We start from the raw sequence: 18,573 nt of genomic DNA on the forward strand, positions 1-18,573 counted from the left end.
TATGTTATGTCTTAGCTAGGTATTCCCAGTGGACTCCCGCGTGTCCTGCCTTGCCCTCCTCTTTTGTAGCCCTTCCATTCCCAATTCTGTGTTAGATAAAAAAGAGAATTGACCGCATGCCTCTATTAGCTTCCTAAGGAGTACGCCTTTAGAAAGTTTAAACACATAGATCATATACACAAGCACATCTCCTCCATGTGCTTTGTTCAAAAATGCAAGTGTTTTTAAAGCTAATGTTTTCTGTTAAAGCCTCCATTGGTTAAATTTTTCTATGTCTCCATGAAAACACTTTTATCATCTGTTTAACTTACATTCCTTATTAGCTTGGAAGAAGAGGCAAAGCTATTTAATAATAAACTGTCCCATCCATAATAAAATATCTGTACAGTGAATATCTAATCTCTGCCAGAAGACCAGTTTTATTTACCTACAGAAAAGCAAGAACAGTAATGCGCCTCTGTATTTAACAACTTAGTATTAGCAGCTTGCTCTTTAAAGCACATTCCCATCTAAAGATCTAACAGGAAGGCCTCACAATAAATACCCCTGAGAAATCCAAGCTGCTCTTTTATAATTCTCACCTGCTCAAAAGCCAGGATGGGATGAACAAAGCTGGTGATGAACCGGCTGGACAGCAAAGAATCACAGAATCATAGAATGGTTTGAGTTGGAAGGGACCTTAAAGCCCAGCCAGTACCCATCCCCCTGCCATAGCCAGGGACACCTCCCACCAGACCAGGCTGCTCATCCAAGCTGGGCTTGAACACCTCCAAGGGTGGGGCATCCACCCAACTTCTCTGGGCAACCAGTTTCAGTGCTTCACTGCCCTTGCAGTAAAACATTTCTTCCTAATATCTAATCTAAACCTTCATTCTTTCAGCTTAAAACCGTTACCCCTCATCCTATCACTACAGTCCCTGAAAAAGAGCTCATTCCCATCTTTCCTCATCACACTAAAAGCACCTTTAGTTAGACCTTCCAGCAACCCTGATTTCTCATTTGGACTTTTATGACCCAAAGAGGGTACTGCTTTTTGTTTAGTTTACTGTTTTCTTGTGTGAGCTTTCTCTTTGCCAAGTTTAAAGTTATGTATTCTTCTAACATTTCATGATGCAATAACTACATTTTTAGAGCAGAAGGAAAAAAAAATTACTAGAGGAAATTTGATAGTTTCCCTGAGCTCAGTACATCTCAAAGATGCAGAATGTATTTTACATGCATTCCACCTTTATGAGGTAAGATATCATTCCATTTTAAATACTGCTATGTCACGTCTGTTCATGCCTTTCACGTCTGTTCGTGCCTTGCCATCAGAGAATGACATGTTGCAACAAAACTAATGCTGCTTAAGTTCATATGTTCCAACCCCCAGGTCCTGGCTATCAATACAGCTCAATGGAAATGGAGTATCACACCATCTTGCAGCAGCTAGATTATTAACATCATCCACTAACATAAGCTACAAAATTTCCTCCATCCAGCTAGAATACCATTAAATCAGTGAATAAATCATAGAATCCTGTGATGATCAATCCATGAGGCTCTTAAGTATAAAATATTAGGCAACTAGAACGCTGACTGAATTATTTACTTGTTACAGAATTTGATGGGGTATAGTGCAGAAATCTGTTGAGCTAGATGTGACTGGTCTGCACAATATCCTGTAAATATCTAACCCAAAATGTCTAATTTCTAGCTTAAGCTTTCAGCCCTTGTATCCTGCTGTATCAGATCATAAGAAAAATATTCGTTTCTTTTCTCCCCTTTGCTTGTCCTTCTATGAGGCTGAGCAATGGACTCTTCTTGACACAAACAAATCAGAGTAAGAACAGCAGGAGAAAATGTGGAATTATTTCTGTGAGCACCTGACTGTCATTTCACATTAAATGTAAGGAATATGACTTTCCATCTCATGAAATGTTACTGGTCCAAGAAATTTGATACAGATATCTGGTGTTAGGCAAAGTATAATTGTGCATTTTTTCTGTTTTACATGGGAACAAATTATAATTAGGGCAGCACTAATTTGTTCTACTTGCTGAAGCAGCTGCCTAGCTACAAAGGAGCACACTAGCAGCAAGCAAATATTGCTGAACGCCTAGCCTTATTGAAGTGAGCGATGACAACATTCATCTGTATTGCCATAAAAAAAATGTAAATTAAGATTTTTAATTCTTTATAACAGGTTCACCAGACAGATTTCTTTCTAACACATTTGAGATCTACATTATGAGAAAAGCCTAATTTCCTGCAGATATTTTGGTGGGAGAAATAATACTGATGGTTAGATCATCTACTTTTAATGGATTAGCATGGATTAGCATAGATCAATATATCCCTTAACATTTAAGGTGTATTTACTATTTTTTTTTTTACTTAGTCACTCATTTATGTCTATGATTAAGATTAATACTTAGGTTGCTCAGTTTTTAAGACAGCCCAACAGTTACCAGCTCAGCCCTTCAAGTACATTTCTTCCTTGTTTCTCTTGAAGGTACACATAGACCAAATAGCTAAGTTCAAAGCAGCTTCTCTTTGGCTTCCAGCAGGATTAGTCTTACTGATTCAAAATATGAATTTCATGCTTATCTCAGAAAGAATCAAATACATTAATGTATATGTTTAGCAACGTACTTAAGATTACTAACAAAAAACCCTCTCAAGGCAGTATAAAATAAAGCAACAATAAGCTCTGTAGTTTGCATTTGTTGACAAAATGCAATACAAATTCATAAATGTTTTTAAGATAGAACATTTCTCAACTTTACTGAACAGTTTTAAAGGTCTAGATTTAAAACAATTTAAGCATGAAAATTCACAGCAGAATTTAGCCTAAACCTATGCCTGTACAGCACCATTCACCGAAATTACTTTCTCTGGAATAAAAATACCCCATTGAAATAGATTTTTGCTTATATCTGAACATTTTTGACTAAACATTACATACATGCAATCTGTCTTAGGAAACAGTTCCTGTAAGAGGATGTTTAGCTGATTGTGTTAAGTACATATAAATGCAGCACAGATAAAATTATCATCCCTTATTAAGCCATAAACAAGTAAATTGATCTTATTGCAAATTCATTTTGTAAGGGATATTCTGACATAGTAAGCTGGAAGAATAGTTCAGCTACAGATATTTCTATTTAGTTCTCAATACAGAACAATATTTTAAATGGAAGGTTAACTTAAATCAAAGTATACCTTTTACTATGTTAGTTAATTTAATACCATTTTCTATATTACTTTAACTATTATATATAATAATAGACATGTCTTGGTTCAAGACGTTTCCTGTACCATTAAGGCAACAATTAACTTTGCTGCATTATGAATTTCAGTCTCGGATCTCTAGGTTTATTATAAAAATAAAAAACACAAGGATGAAGGAAAGCAGGGCATACTTCACATTATCACCCCTGTGTACCCACTATACCATTCAGGAGACCCAGTCACAGACTAGGACCTTATTTTGATCACCAGACATCATACAGAAACAACCTCTGGAATCAACAGCTCACGAGTTTTGTTGAATGACAGGCATCAAGCCCAGCTAGCAGTACCAAATGAATGCTGCCAACCAAGGAAAGCAAACTGTAATGTGGAAGTTCATTCCCTATTTATACATGCATGTAAATGTTCCCACGAAACGCATACTCCGCAGTTCAAAGCAGCGCCCGTCCTATGTATTTGCTCACACTCTTAAGAAATTATTACTTCCTTATTCTTCAGAGAGAAAAATGTCCCGAAAGAAGGATCAGTTAAAATGAAACTAAGCTTTGATCCTCAGTGTATTAGATGGGAAGATCCAAGGTTTGTTGCCCTTGAGACTAGGAGTTGATTCACATACTAAATTCCTACTGAAAATTGTTCTAAGCAAAAATACTAAAGTTTTTCACTTGTGTAAATAAAGAGATACATCGTCTCTGCTACAAAAATACAGAGCGATATCCAGTAAAACAATAATGCTTATTTAGACAGTATTATGACTAACCAGGGAACATAGATTTTGCTATTTAATGTCATTTCTAACATTAATGTCATTTGTAATTTTAAATATTTGGAATGTTTCTCTACTATCTTTTTCTCTAATTAAAGCATTTTGGTTTGATGTGGGCAGCGTAAATCACTATTAGTGCTACTGGATTCAAGTCTCTCATAATGCTCAGAAAAAGCAAATTTCAAATAGCAATTCATTAGTTTATTCTCAGATAGAGGAGTTAAAGTAGAGAAAATCTGATTTTGTGCAAAGAAGAGCTTACTAAAAAGAACTGTAAAAGTCAGAATTGAGATCTCATTTCATGACTCTGGCTGGAAGTTCCCTTCCTTTAACTTATCAACATTCCTTTCCTTCAATTTATCACCTCATTCCTCTGTTCAGTCTCTCCAGTTTCTCTTTCTCCTTGCTGTAGGCCAGATTTGAGCTAATAATCTGATGACGGATAAGGGCATTAAAGTTGTCACAAGTCGCAGCTGTGAATGCTTTTGACATGAAGGAATCTTTGGCCCCTCCATCATACAAGTACTATTTAACTGCACAAGGCATTGGAACCTGTCTGAAAGATGCTCCTTGCCATCAATGTCCAAATAGTATATGTAACATTTTCAGGCATTCATGATATGAGGGAAAAAATTCAAACTAAGGCAACTTGGAAATACCTTAAAGCTGCTCTTAACTATCCTGGTGGGGAGAAGGAATCTTTCACTCACCTTCCTTACATTTAAATTCCTTACTTTTAGTTTCCACGCACTGCAGAGCTGACCTAGCTTGCATCTCAGCTCACATGCTGCCACTGTTTTTGCCACTGCACTCTGCACAAAGACAATGTTTCTCTTTCCCTTTGTCAAGAACCTATACACATGCAACTTCAATACATTTTTGGCCATTTCATTCTGCTGGCCCTTATTGCTGTGATATCTGTGTGATAATTTGGTACAATGGAACTTTCATCCTAAATATCTTCCAAAGACAGATTTAAATGTCAAATAATCCCATGTAAACAAAAGACTTTCTTCTCTCCAGTTCCTTAGTTTAAAATCCATTCCTTCAATTTAGTGGTTACAAAAATAGTGGACAGTCTAATACACACCAGTATCCCTTGCACCTCTAATATCCCCAGCCACAGCAAGAATTTATATACCCTTCATAACCACTGCTGGACTTATTTGGGAAGGCCATGTTAACTGATCCCATTTTCAGATCTCTACCCATTTCCTTAGAACCAATTCTTGATTATTTCCAGGTGAGGTTATTAGTTGCTCTTACGAACATGTCTGGACCAGTCAAAGCATTATCTTCTTTCTTTACACAGCAAATGCACCTTATTCCTCAGAGCTAAGAATGAAGTCTTGAGCCCAGAATGAGGATGCCTATCCCTACACAAGTGATTATTTTGCAAACAAATACTCATTTCCTTCAAAGCGAATGCATGAACCTGTAGATTTGTGTGTGCCTCTGTGTTTGTATGTGTCATCACTCGAAACACCCATCCACTTTCCAGGCAAGTTATATTAGTCAAATATTATGGTTCCAGGAAGACAAAACAAGTCACATCAGATTTTCAACACTCGTATTACTACCAGCTTTTGTTTCCTTGCATGTTTTTCTTCACATCAGGAATATATGTTTTATTTTTTGCTATAACACAAGATGAAGACATTGTTATTATCTACATAGTACAATACAAATAGGCAAAACCCTTGAAATGCTAATGCCATTAAAGGAAATAAACAATTCGCTGAAAAAATACAGGTGGCACTTCACAAAATGGAATCTAAACAGAGTGTTCTGCTTTGAATCAGAGTAGAAACTCCTTGCTCTTAAATGTGCCTTTTTACTAATTAGTGTAATCAGGAGTTTCACGCAGCTTGTCTGAAACAGGAAACCAACTTACCTTTGAACGTGGGGCTGTCAAGTGAAAGGCCATCCTGTTCAGACAAGAGGGTATTTTGGTGCAAAGGAAAAAGAAAAGGTGGCTCAGAGGAATTATAAAACAAAATCCTGAAGGGATCCGATATGAGTTCTCAGTACTTATACCAAAAGTGTGGGTATGAGCAACTGGGACAAAGTTTTCTGTGCAAAGAATCATACCTCACATTGCACAGTGCACAAAACCACAAAAATTTTAAGACTGTTTGAAACCAATTTACTATACTATCTTTCCTTTATCTTGTTTAGACATGCAATTACATAGTATATGTTTCTAGACATGCCAACCCTAAACACTGCCCCAATTACAGGTAGGTAACATGGAATATTTGAACACAAGGGTTTTTACAAAAAGGATATTTTTTCAGCATGTATAGAGTAGCCAGTCTTGAAGCTCGAAAGTTGGCTCTGACAGATCGATACACAGCTTTCCGGAGACCAATGAGATGCTGACTAGGATGCTGTCCAGCTTTATTAAATGGGCAAGCGGCACTGACCCTGTCAAGCAAACTTGAAAAGTAAAATGTGATACAACTGTACAGATGTCCTAAAGTATTTTTAAAAGACAGTACATCAGATTTTGTATTCTATTACTTAGAAAACTTTTTCAAACCACTCAGTAACTATGAGAGCACAATTCCACCCCCCCCAGCCCCAATCACGTCAATGATATATTTAATCAAGATTTTAGATAAGTAGCCAGGATTCCTCACCAGACAGCTTGATTCTGTTCTTATCTGAGCCATGGTAAAACTCCTAAGGGTGTTTGTTTTTACCAGAGTTTTCCAAAATGATACACTAAGAGTAGACAGGTCATAACATTACCTCTGCTACAAAACTATAGCAACACCACTCTAAGCTTTGGATGTTTTAACATACAGATATTCAACATATACCTCTTCATATGCAAATTTGTTCTTTGAATGCGGTTTGTTGTTTTTTTTCAGAAAATAAGCGCGACTACAGTGCACAACTATAGTGCTTTTTTGCGCAAAGCACTATATTCTTTCAACCTTCTTCATGCAGAATCTTCCTATTTCTTCAACAGAAATATTATTTGAGTGGTGACCCAGATTTTTATCAGTCAGGCAATGAATGACAGCTGTTTGTGGGAATCTGACAGGAAAACACATAAAATGTATGCAACTAAGCTATCATATTTGAAAATATATTTTGGTGTCCACATGAATACATCATTTAAAAGGAAATGTGCCATTTGCCTACTAAAAAACTGGAACAGGTTGCCCAGAGAAGTTGTGGATGCCCCATCCCTGGAGGTGTTCATGACCAGGCTGGACAAAGCTTTGAGCAGCCTGACCTAGTGGAAGGTGTTCCTGCCCATGGCAGGGGTGTTGGAACTGGATGATCTTTAATGTCCCTTCCAACCCAAACCATGCTATGATCCTATGACAATGTGCTTCAGAATGGCTTTAGAACTGTAAGAAACTGTCTCATCTGGAAAGAAACTGAATTGTGAACATTAAACACGTCTGTGTAACATTAAACTGTAGAAAAGGAAAGAAAAAAAGATTAATTTTCAGTTATATCTATTCATATACAGTCTGACGCCAAATCTATGAATAAGACACTGAAAACAGCCTAGGTGGACAGTTCATCCATTCCACTTGCTGGGATTGCTTTTACTGGAATCAGCTCAGGAATGGACACAGTGCAGACAACAGGACAATGAATTGCAATGAACTTTTTGGGTAGTGGGAGCCTGCTTCTGCTCCCACCTTTCCCAGGGCACACTGAGGAGCCGATTTCAGGTCAGAACGCACTTGAAAAGGAAAAGCACACAGCGTGCCTGGCAAGATTGGGGTGGTTGCTGCACTGGTAACTATTTTTTAGCCCACTGACTAAACCAGCAGACCTGACCCTGCTAGAAAAGTATCAGTTCTACTGCATATGCCCAGCCAGACTGTGCTGCACATTGATTGGGAGGGGAAATAGCTCACCACCTCCACTGTCAAATGCAAAAAGCAATGCAGCCTATAAAGTAAGCAAGGCTGGACACATAGCAGTATGTTAAACGCAGTTAACACAGGGAGATTCACATCCAATACAACAGACTGAATACGCTAAGTAGAATACCATATTAAAATAATTGCATATCACATTAAATTATATGACTGACATTAAAATGGTTTACATAACAACCCATAAAGTACTTTAAAACTCATATAAAATAAAACCAAACTGTGTTAATTTCAATTTCTAAATTTAAATTTAAAATGCTAGGCTTGCCATACATTTCACTAGAGAACACAGCATGTAATGTAGTACATGCCAGTCTCTAATGTTTTCCTAGATTTTGAAGGTAACAACTGGAAATGCTTATGGATAAACTCTCACATCAGTTTGTAGACTCAAGCCCTTGGTGAACTGTCAGAAGCAGGCTCAAAGAAAAGGCATAAAATTCTTCTACCATAAAGAGAGAAAAAGATCTATTTCTGCTACAGCGAGGTAACCATTTCCAGCTCCAATAAAGAAGAAATATAGCACAGCTCCTGCACAGCATGTACTGCCAGTATTCAGTAAAGCTATTTGCTTTCCTTCTGGGATGACTTGTTTCAGTGTTTTTTATAAAATAATTCTTCTTTATTCCTGTAATTTTAAATTAGTATAATTTGCTTAAATGTCTATGTGCCAGACATTCCATATCCCTAAATTCTTAATGTTCCATTTATCTTCTACATTTTTCAATTGGACTTACAAAATGTTATCAGCTTTGTGTATCAGTCACAAACAGCAAGAAGAAAGAAAGGTTAAGGGTGAATTTCCTCTTTCCTACTGCTCCAAATATTTTACTTCTAAAGAAGAGTGACTTATTTCTCCATTATCTCACAACCCAGATTTTAAATGGGCTCTCAACTTTTAACAAACTCATACAGGTACAGTAATAAAAACCTTAATAAACATTAATAAACACCAATATGTGTTTGTAGAGTTTGATTCTAATTTAAAATACAGTAAAAAGGGATAATTTTGGAGAAAAGCTAATTATTTCAGTGACAGACAAGGAAATAACAACTTGCTGCTTATTGCTGCAGCCTCTCATTATCTATTCCTACAGCTTTCATTCTATAATGTGCAAGACAATGGACATACTTTCATTACCCAGTGGAAATTCCAGCTGCAACCTGTAATCAGGTTTCATTTGGCTAATTGCAAATGAAGCAATTAGACAGGAACACTGCCATTCTGCCCGAGTGGAGCACTGCCCTACCTCAGCTACACAATTTCTGTAATCCAAATTGCCCTGGTGAGGTCTTGGCACATCTCTGCGTCACAAAGCTTGTAGCATGCAGACATACCTGAAATGCCAACAGCAGCGTTAAACACTTCTGAAGGCCACTCTGAAATCAGAATATCCAGTTGCTTTTGAGAGCAGCTAATGTAAGAGAGGCTTGACAGGGCCCTTAGTTCCTTTTCTAAGTAGCTGTCGTGGGTTTCTTTTTGGGTGGGAGGGGAATGAAGGCAAAACAATGTCTGAACTGGTTAAACATATAGCAGTCACTACCACACAGTAGAAAACCAGTGAACCAGTGGGGAACTGACCAAAACCTCATCAAGAATAATCTAACATTTACTGAGACAGTCAAATATCGTTAGCAAGGGACAAATAGCATAGAATAAAGCAAAACCATAGATATTATAAAGCATACATAAATCAGCCTGTGAGAACAGAGCAATGGATGGCGCAACGGGGAGACAAAAAGAGAAGTGGAACACAACAAACTTCAGGTCAAAGCTGCAGACCTGGGCTTGCCATATCAGAGTTTAGCTAAGTATAGCTAGCCAAAATCTGAACTCAGTCCTATTTAAATGTCAGCTTCAGCACCTTTCCATTCACAACATGGTTAATGCACAAACCAACCCATGCTCATCTTGCAGTATATTAAAACAGCAGTAAACATATCACTGAACAGCATGCTGTGCTACCTGGTTGAAATCCCATCCCTTCAAGGATGTAAAATGACACAACAAGACACTCATTAACTTTTCAGGTGCAACCACTTCTATTGCCACATAACTCTTTCTGAACAAGACTTTGACAAGGTTACTACAGGAGAACATACTAAACCTTGTTCTGCTAAGGTTTATTTTAGCAAATTTCTGGAAGAAAAAAAGAGGTGGCTAGTTTTTCGGATTACATGTGAAGTGATGAATTCCATGGTGTCCCATGCAGAAACATTTCTTGCACATGCAGATGCAAAAAAGGACACACTGGAGTTGCAACTTCCTTCAGTATAAACCAACCCAAAACCTACCTATCAGGTTACCTTGGGTAACTTGATCTAGTGGGATGTCCCTGCCCATGGCAGGGGAGTTGGAACTAGATGATCTTTAAGATGATTCTATGGTTCTATACAGCACTGACTTCCTCGTACTGGACAGTTGTTCCAATGAGGATGTTGGAACAGCCAGATTTCTATCACTCCATCCATACTCTCAAGTCTTTTGAAAAGCTTGCCAAAGTTTTAAGTAAAGAGGCTATTAGACCAAGCATCAGCTTAAAGACTAATCTGTTTTTTGTTAATCTGTTATCTAAGACACATAGTAAAAGAACAAGGCACCAGCAATTTAGACATTGACCACAAGTTCATTTGCTTAAACCTAGGAAAAAATCCAAATGTTTTTCTCATCTGTAATTTGGACAAGCCCTAACAATAATTTCTTTTAAGAACCCGTTCACAAAGATAAGGCTGTTTATTGCTTAACTATATGCTTCCTCAGCGAAAAAACAGACCAAAACAAACCACATAGCTAGGCAGACTGAAGACACGCTTACGCATTCCAAAGGGAGAATGCAACATTTCTTCAACGAAGCACACAGAAGGTATCTCAAGCTAGAAAATTAATTCAAAATGTTAAGTCTACAGTTTCAAGATTGCATGTAAAAACATGTACCTGAGTGCAGAATAGTTGGTCTGGCACAAACATTTTCTTGGCCCACACAAGGGATTTTTTTATTGTTATTAGAAAGAAGTCAACTGGATTTTAGCTGTCAGTGTTTCCTACCTCCTTTAACCCTAGGCACAGGTACATATCTAACCATAGGCTGTTGCAAGGCAAAAGCACAGATGGCAATAAGAGTGCACAGAAGCGGGTCTGTTGGCTTTGGGATCATTGCATGCACTGAACATACTCTAATGTCCTCTCACACGGCAAATAAGCAAAAGTTACCAAATAACTACAAGAGCTAAATAACCAGGAACATTTCCATATCCCTTAAGCCGATCGGAGGTAAATCCAGCAGTAAATAACTTGAGAATCAAAACATCTCAGCAACTGTATGCAAGAAAAAAAGGGCAATGTAAACTTTATTTGAGGTGGGAAATGATCTTTGATGGTCTTTGCTCATTACTACATTCTCATCTCTTCAGACTGTTACTTATTAAATAAAATGGTTTTCTTGTCATCATGTTTTCAAAAATATGAATGATTATCTGCAAGTCAGGTCCATTTATTTGCATAATAATAAGATACAAAACCCCCTCAAACAAACAATCCTCTAAATGACTTCTCAAAATCATTAAGTAAATTGGTTCAAAATCCATTTCTTCATGTATTTCATTCCAAAGCAGGAGATTTCAAAGGCATACAAGCGTAGTGAAACTTAATTCTTTATGCTACAGGGGCTTAACACTGAGTTGTTAGAATTCATACTTCTAGTATGAATGGTAATTATACTATTTTATGTAAATGAAAAGTTTTAAGTATTATGGTTTTCAGTAATTCCACTTGTTATGGAAGACTGTAACAAGACAATTTTAGAAGACATATGGCTTGAATGGGTCTCTATTAAATAAAATGAAATGCAGACTCACAGGGTAAATCCTCTGGAAATTACTTCAGTCTCTTGAATGAGTCGTAGAGCTTTCCTCACAAGATTAGTAAAAGCTCGGCTATTTGCCACTGTTTCTTCCAGCTGGATACAGTAGCTTCGCAGGGACATTTGCAGCTTGGCTGTCTTCCATGTGCCCCACACTCGAAAGACTGCATAGACAAGCAGAACAAGTCCCCACAGCTGCCACGACGATTCCTTCCACCACGAAGGAAGTATAAGCAGCGCACTTACAAAGGCAAGCAACAGAGAGACGTCCCTGCAAATGGAGAAAGTATCATCAACCACAAATTCCTGAGGTCAAACAAGTGGGAAAATCACGAAGCTTTTGGTTACATTTGAGATTAGGTCGTCTTATTACAGGGCTTTAATGTAGGTCCTGAAGGGAGCTGTAAACACCAAAAACTACTCCTAGTGGCAGATTTAGATGTATGTGTACATGATATTACATGGTCTGTATACTCTAAGGAAACATTATTTGGCTTTTTTATGGCACGAGTAAAAGGATAATGTATGCCTTTGAAAGGTCAACTTCTCTTACACATATAACTTGGAAAAAAAAAAAGAAAAGAAAATAGAAAAAGAAAAAATCCTGACTACTCAGCATTATGAGCCAGGGTGGGTAGGAACTGGAATAGCTGTACTTCCAGGTTCAAGAGTACAGTAGGGAAGGGCATGTTTCTTTTGGTAACAAAACCCTCAAGTAATGCCAGCTTTATTGTTTCCAGATTCTGACTCATTTAACTTGGACACAAACACATCACTATTTTTTAACATGTTTTTATAAAGATGGCTTGAATAATAGTTTTAAATAATTCGGCAGCTTTCAAAAATCCTTAAAGAAGAGAGTTACTGGTATCTCAGTTCAGCTGTTTCTCAAGGACATTTCAAAAACTTCATAAAGCTGTTATTTTCATACAGAAAAATTCAATAAAAATACATAACTGCTAGAAAATACAGTGATTCATATGTAGTCTAATAGTTGTGGTTTTGTAAAATTATGACAGTCTCATGGAGATGGATGGGACATGGCCTTCATGGATTGGATATGGGCGTCAAGGTACATGACAACTTTTTTCAGAATTTCCTGAAAGAAAAATATTTGCCTTCTTCACCTCTTAAATCTGTGTATCTTGTATTTAGTTTTGGAAGTACTCACAAGAAGTATTTTCCCATTTCTAAAATAAGACATATCTTGGCTTGGTTTTCTACAAGCTTTACAACTGTTAAGTCTTCAGGGCTACTGGAAGGTTTCAACAAAGATCCAGGGTTAAAATATTCCAGCTATGTAATTAACTTTAAAATGGGCAGACATGAAGTCTATAACCTCCTTGGTACATTTAATAAAAAAAAATGCACACACACGAAGAACTACTTACAACAAAAAGTCTAGAAGGTATTTAAGAGCTCACTTTGTCCATTTTCAGTTTCTGGTTATTCTAGATCATCATGGACAGACTGAAGAAGGAGCTGGAGACCCCATAACCCACCCAGGTAGCTAAGTATCTTCAGAATTCAAAAGATTTTGCCTAAGTTCAATCTGAATCATTGGCAAATGTATTGCATTATTTTTCCTCATATCTCTCCCTTTTCTGAACAGAATAAATGATAACTGATCACTACCTTCTTATCTACCTTCTACTTATTGTAACACTGTTCCATCCCACTTTAATTTTCTCCATTTTGGCCAAACAACCCTAGCACACTCTAATGTTTCCAAAAAATTACATTTTCTAAATTAATTCTTCTTTAGAAGTTCATAAATTAATCAAACATGTTAGTTCTTCCTTACAGCATATATTAGGGTTAGGAAGTATCTGTTCATGTAGGTATCTCAGTTTAAAACTCACTCTTTCAATAAAATGCCCAAAGGGAAAAAAACATGTGTTTACAAACATGTGGGGATTAGTGAACGAAAGACTCAAAGACCTGAAGAAAACGTAGTTAACACACAACATATTTTTTGCTTGTTTCTCAGTGAATACAGTGGGAGATACTCTCTGTACAATACCAAATATTAGGAGTTGCTAGGGAGCGTAGCGTTGGAAGCTGTCCATTTTCCTGTTGCTTACACTGCCCTGCAGACAGGATACTGGGGTCAAGGAACTCAATCAGTTCCACATCCTCCTGTAGCAGAACTTCCTGTTGCAGGATGGTACGGAGCGTGTCAAACCGAAATCCAACATCCTTACCACGAATGGGCAGGAGAAAAAACAGGCATTAATAAAGAATATGCAAATTCTTAAAATTAAGTTGCAGAATAAGGAAAACACCCAGGCATTCTACACTTCACTGACAGCAATCTGTTCCCAAAGACTACTGGAATGTTTCAGATAAATCATAAGTAGCTTCTTCATTTTTATTAAAATTGCTTAACTTCAAAAACTCACATTTCCTAACAGTTCAGACTTGCAGGATGCATCGGACTGACTTTGTGATCTGACCTAGATAGTAACAATACCTGGAAACATGCCACAGATTATGCCAACATATTTGCGCAAGAACCAGAGGGGGACTATTATCTATTAGAAGATCATTAATAGAACAGCAAACAGTAAAAGTATTTGCTACCTTTTTTTTCCCTAGGGCTATAGTTCTTCAAGACAAATACACAGATCTTGAAGATAAATATATTCACTAGAGAAGCCCCCTGAAATTTTAGTTTGCATACTGAACCAAACTATAATTACAAACCACTTCAAGAATGTCATAATAAACCCCAACAAACACAGAACACGAGCATCTTCGCATCTAGTGAGATTACAGGAGGGAAGGAGAATCTTTCTGTAAAACCCGCTAATAGAAGTTGTTAAAAGAAGTTTGACATTTCATAGCACAAAATCTGTTTTGTTCTGTCACAGATAGAATGCAACTGTACTTATGCAGCCACAAGAGAGCCAATCAAAAGTTTAATTCCATACAGTGATTTCACTCATGATGACTTGCATTCTGCCTCTAATGGAAAATGTTTGTTTCATGACTGTGTGCTAGAGGAAACTGCCCTCCTCCAATGCATCCTGAGTTACTTCAGTACCCTACTGCAGCATGCAGGAGAAACATGTTTTCACAGAATCACAGAATCACAGAATCACAGAATAACCAGGTTGGAAGAGACCCACCGGATCACCGAGTCCAACCGTTCCTACCAAACACTAAACCATATCCCTCAGCACCTCGTCCACCCGTGCCTTAAACACCTCCAGGGAAGGTGACTCAACCACCTCCCTGGGCAGCCTGTTCCAGTGCCCAATGACCCTTTCTGTAAAGAATTTTTTCCTAACGTCTAGCCTAAACCTCCCCTGTCGGAGCTTGAGGCCATTCCCTCTTGTCCTGTCCCCTGTCACTTGGGAGAAGAGGCCAGCACCCTCCTCTCTACAACGTCCTTTCAGGTAGTTGTAGAGAGCAATGAGGTCACCCCTCAGCCTCCTCTTCTCCAGGCTAAACAACCCCAGCTCTCTCAGCCGCTCCTCATAAGGCCTGTTCTCCAGCCCTTTCACCAGCTTTGTTGCTCTTCTCTGTACTCTCTCCAGAGCCTCAACATCCTTCTTGTGGTGAGGGGCCCAGAACTGAACACAGTATTCGAGGAGCGGTCTCACCAGTGCCGAGTACAGAGGGAGGATAACCTCCCTGGACCTGCTGGTCACGCCGTTTCTGATACAAGCCAAGATGCCATTGGCCTTCTTGGCCACCTGGGCACACTGCTGGCTCATATTCAGTCGGCTGTCAACCAACACCCCCAGGTCCCTCTCCTCCAGGCAGCTTTCTAGACAGACTTCTCCCAGTCTGTAGCACTGCATAGGGTTGTTGTGCCCCAAGTGCAGGACCCGGCATTTGCCTTGTTAAACCTCATGCCATTGGACTCTGCCCAGCGGTCCAGCCTGTTCAGATCCCTTTGCAGAGCCTCCCGACCCTCCAGCAGATCGACACTTCCACCCAGCTTAGTGTCATCCGCAAACTTGCTAAGGGTGCATTCGATGCCTTCATCCAGGTCATTGATGAAGACATTGAACAGGGCTGGACCCAGCACTGAGCCCTGGGGAACCCCACTTGTCACTGGCCTCCAGCTGGATTTCACACCATTTCCCACCACTCTCTGGGCCCGGCCATCCAACCAGTTTTCCACCCAGGAGAGTGTGCGCCTGTCCAGCCCAGAGGCTGACAGTTTCTCAAGCAGAACGCTGTGAGAAACTGTGTCAAAGGCTTTGCTGAAGTCCAGGAAGACCACATCCACAGCCTTTCCCTCATCCAGTAGCCGGGTCACTTTGTCATAGAAGGCGATCAGGTTAGTCTGGCAAGACCTGCCTTTTGTGAACCCATGTTGACTGGGCCTGATCACCCGGTTCTCTTGCATGTGCTTCATGATAGCACTCAAGATCACCTGTTCCATGACTTTCCCTGGCACTGAGGTCAGACTGACAGGCCTGTAGTTTCCTGGGTCCTCCCTGCGGCCCTTTTTGTAGATGGGCACAACATCAGCCAGCCTCCAGTCCAGTGGGACTTCCCCAGTCTTCCAGGACTGTTGGAAGATGATGGAAAGGGGTTTGGCCAGCACATCCGCCAGCTCCTTCAGTACCCTAGGGTGAATCCCGTCCGGCCCCATAGACTTGTGACTGTCCAGTCGGGCTAGCAAGGCTCTGACCACCTCCTCTTGGATCATGGGAGCCTCATTTTGCTCCTCTAGCTCCTGGGTTTGTACACAGGCGGAACGACCCTCCTTACGACTAAAGACTGAGGCAAAGAAGGCATTAAGTACCTCAGCCTTTTCCTCATCCCCTGTTACTGTTGTCCCTTCTGTGTCCAATAGGGACTGTATGGTCTCCCTAGTCCGCCTTTTATTATTTATATATTTGTAGAAAGATTTTTTGTTATCTTTCACTGACTTGGCCAATCCAATTTCTAGCTGAGCCTTAGCCCTTCTGATTTTTTCCCTACACAATCTCACTTCCCTCCTGTAGTCCACCCAAGAGGCCTGTCCCTTCTTCCAGAGGCCATAAACATTTCTTTTCTTCTTGATATCCCTCAAGATCTCTCTATTCAACCAAGCTGGCTTTCTCCCCTGCCGGCTTTTTTTCCGGACCACGGGGATGGCTTTCTCCTGAGCTGCTAGGACCACCCCTTTGAAGAGCTCCCAGCCCTCCTGGGCTCCCTTGCCCTTGAGTACTGTCTCCCATGAGACTTCACCAACCAGCCTGCTGAAGAGATCAAAGTCTGCCCTCTGGAAATTTAATGTTACCGTCTTGCTAACCACTCTCTTCACTTCACCTAGAACAGAAAATTTTATAATCTCATGGTCGCTTAGTCCTAGGCGTCCACCTACCGCCACATCCCCTACAAGGCCTTCTCTGTTCACCAACAGGAGGTCCAGGAGGGCACCTTCCCTGGTTGGTTCATTCACCAACTGTGCAAGGAAGTTATCTCCCACGCACTCCAGGAACCTCCTAGACTGCTTCCTTTCTGCTGTGTTGTACACCCAGCAGATATCAGGCAGATTGAAGTCTCCCACCAGAACGAGAGGCATCGATCTAGAGATTAACCCCAGCTGTTTATAGAAGAGCTCATCAGCTGCTTCTCCTTGGTTGGGTGGTCTGTAACAGACTCCCATCACAAAATCTACCTTCTGGTGGGCTCCTCTGATTTTGACCCACAGGCACTCAACCTCCTCATCTCCACAATCCATCTCAGTGATGTCCAAGTCCTCCCTTACAAAGAGGGCTACCCCACCTCCTCTCCTACCCTTCCTGTCCTGCCTGAAAAGCTTATACCCCACCATAGTCGTACTCCAGTTATATGAGTCGTCCCACCACGTTTCCGTGATGGCAACAACATCATAGGCCCCTTGCCCTACGACAGCTTCCAGCTCTTCCTTCTTATTTCCCATGCTGCGTGCATTGGTGTAAATGCACTTCAGCTGAGCTGCCGAGCCTTCAGCCCTCCTAGAGGGAACAGGGTTCGTTCCCAACTGCCTGGTAACTGGATCAGTTGACACCAGAGTGCCTGCATCTCCCTTAACACCCCGAGGTGTGTTCTCCCCCACTTTTTGTGCGGTGAGGTACTGGTGGTCCTCGCCCGCGCACCCTCTCCCAATCACCAATTCCCCACATCCAGGCTCATTCCTGTCTAGCCTGGGCTCAACCCCCTCCCCCTTCACATCTAGTTTAAAGCTCGATTTATGAGCTTGGCTAGGTTTCTGGCAAGGGCTTTAGCCCCCCTAGGAGACCCATGTGTCCCGCCCTTAGCGAGAAAGCCTGGGGGTGCATGAGCCCCCCCATGATCAAAAAAACCAAAGCCCCTCTCCTCGCACCAGGCTCGGAGCCAGGTATTAATCGAATTCTTCCTCCTGGCTTCCCCCTCCTCTCTATTTAGCATTGGGATGGAGCAGAATACTACTTGTGCCCCAGAGCCCTCCATCACTTTCCCAATTGCCCTGAAGCCATTCTTGATGGCTTTGGCCTTTTTGTTTGTTAGGTCATCATTACCAGTTTGGACTACTATCAAAGGATAGTAGTCCGTCTCGTGAACCAGGGAAGGAAGTTTTCTAGCTACCTCCTTCCCTGATGCACCTGGCAAGCAGCAGACCTCTCTGTGGAGCGGGTCCGGTCTGCAGATGGGTCCCTCCGTTCCTTTTAGGAGGGAGTCCCCTACAACAATCACCCTCCTCTTTCCATATTCTTTGGTAGTGTATCCATCTCAAGAAGGTAAGGCTAAAAAAAGCTGTGAAGATAATACCTTTGATTCATAGGGGAAGAGGGAGGAAAAACAGAAAAAGACAATCAAAGATTAGTAACAAGATGTT

At 40.2% G+C, this 18,573-nt stretch overlaps 1 protein-coding gene across 4 annotated transcripts in view; it reads right to left on the reverse strand.

Annotated features, from left to right (window-relative positions):
- The window catches only part of VEZT (vezatin, adherens junctions transmembrane protein), a 62,823-nt gene that overhangs the window by 19,297 nt on the left and 24,953 nt on the right, over nt 1-18,573 (reverse strand). For 2 of the 4 annotated variants that reach the window (XM_069853294.1, XM_069853312.1), the window contains exons 4-6: nt 13,792-13,967; nt 11,764-12,039; nt 6,290-6,427 (exon numbers count right to left, since the gene is read on the reverse strand). In XM_069853294.1, the coding sequence (XP_069709395.1) occupies nt 6,290-6,427; nt 11,764-12,039; nt 13,792-13,967 (590 nt within the window). Of the gene's footprint in view, nt 1-6,289; nt 6,440-11,763; nt 12,040-13,791; nt 13,968-18,573 lie in introns of all 4 variants that reach the window. The other 2 variants (XM_069853285.1, XM_069853303.1) reach the window with 1 other exon arrangement.

This window comes from Phaenicophaeus curvirostris, chromosome 1 (genome assembly GCF_032191515.1).
Source record: "Phaenicophaeus curvirostris isolate KB17595 chromosome 1, BPBGC_Pcur_1.0, whole genome shotgun sequence".
Lineage (NCBI taxonomy): Eukaryota > Metazoa > Chordata > Aves > Cuculiformes > Cuculidae > Phaenicophaeus > Phaenicophaeus curvirostris.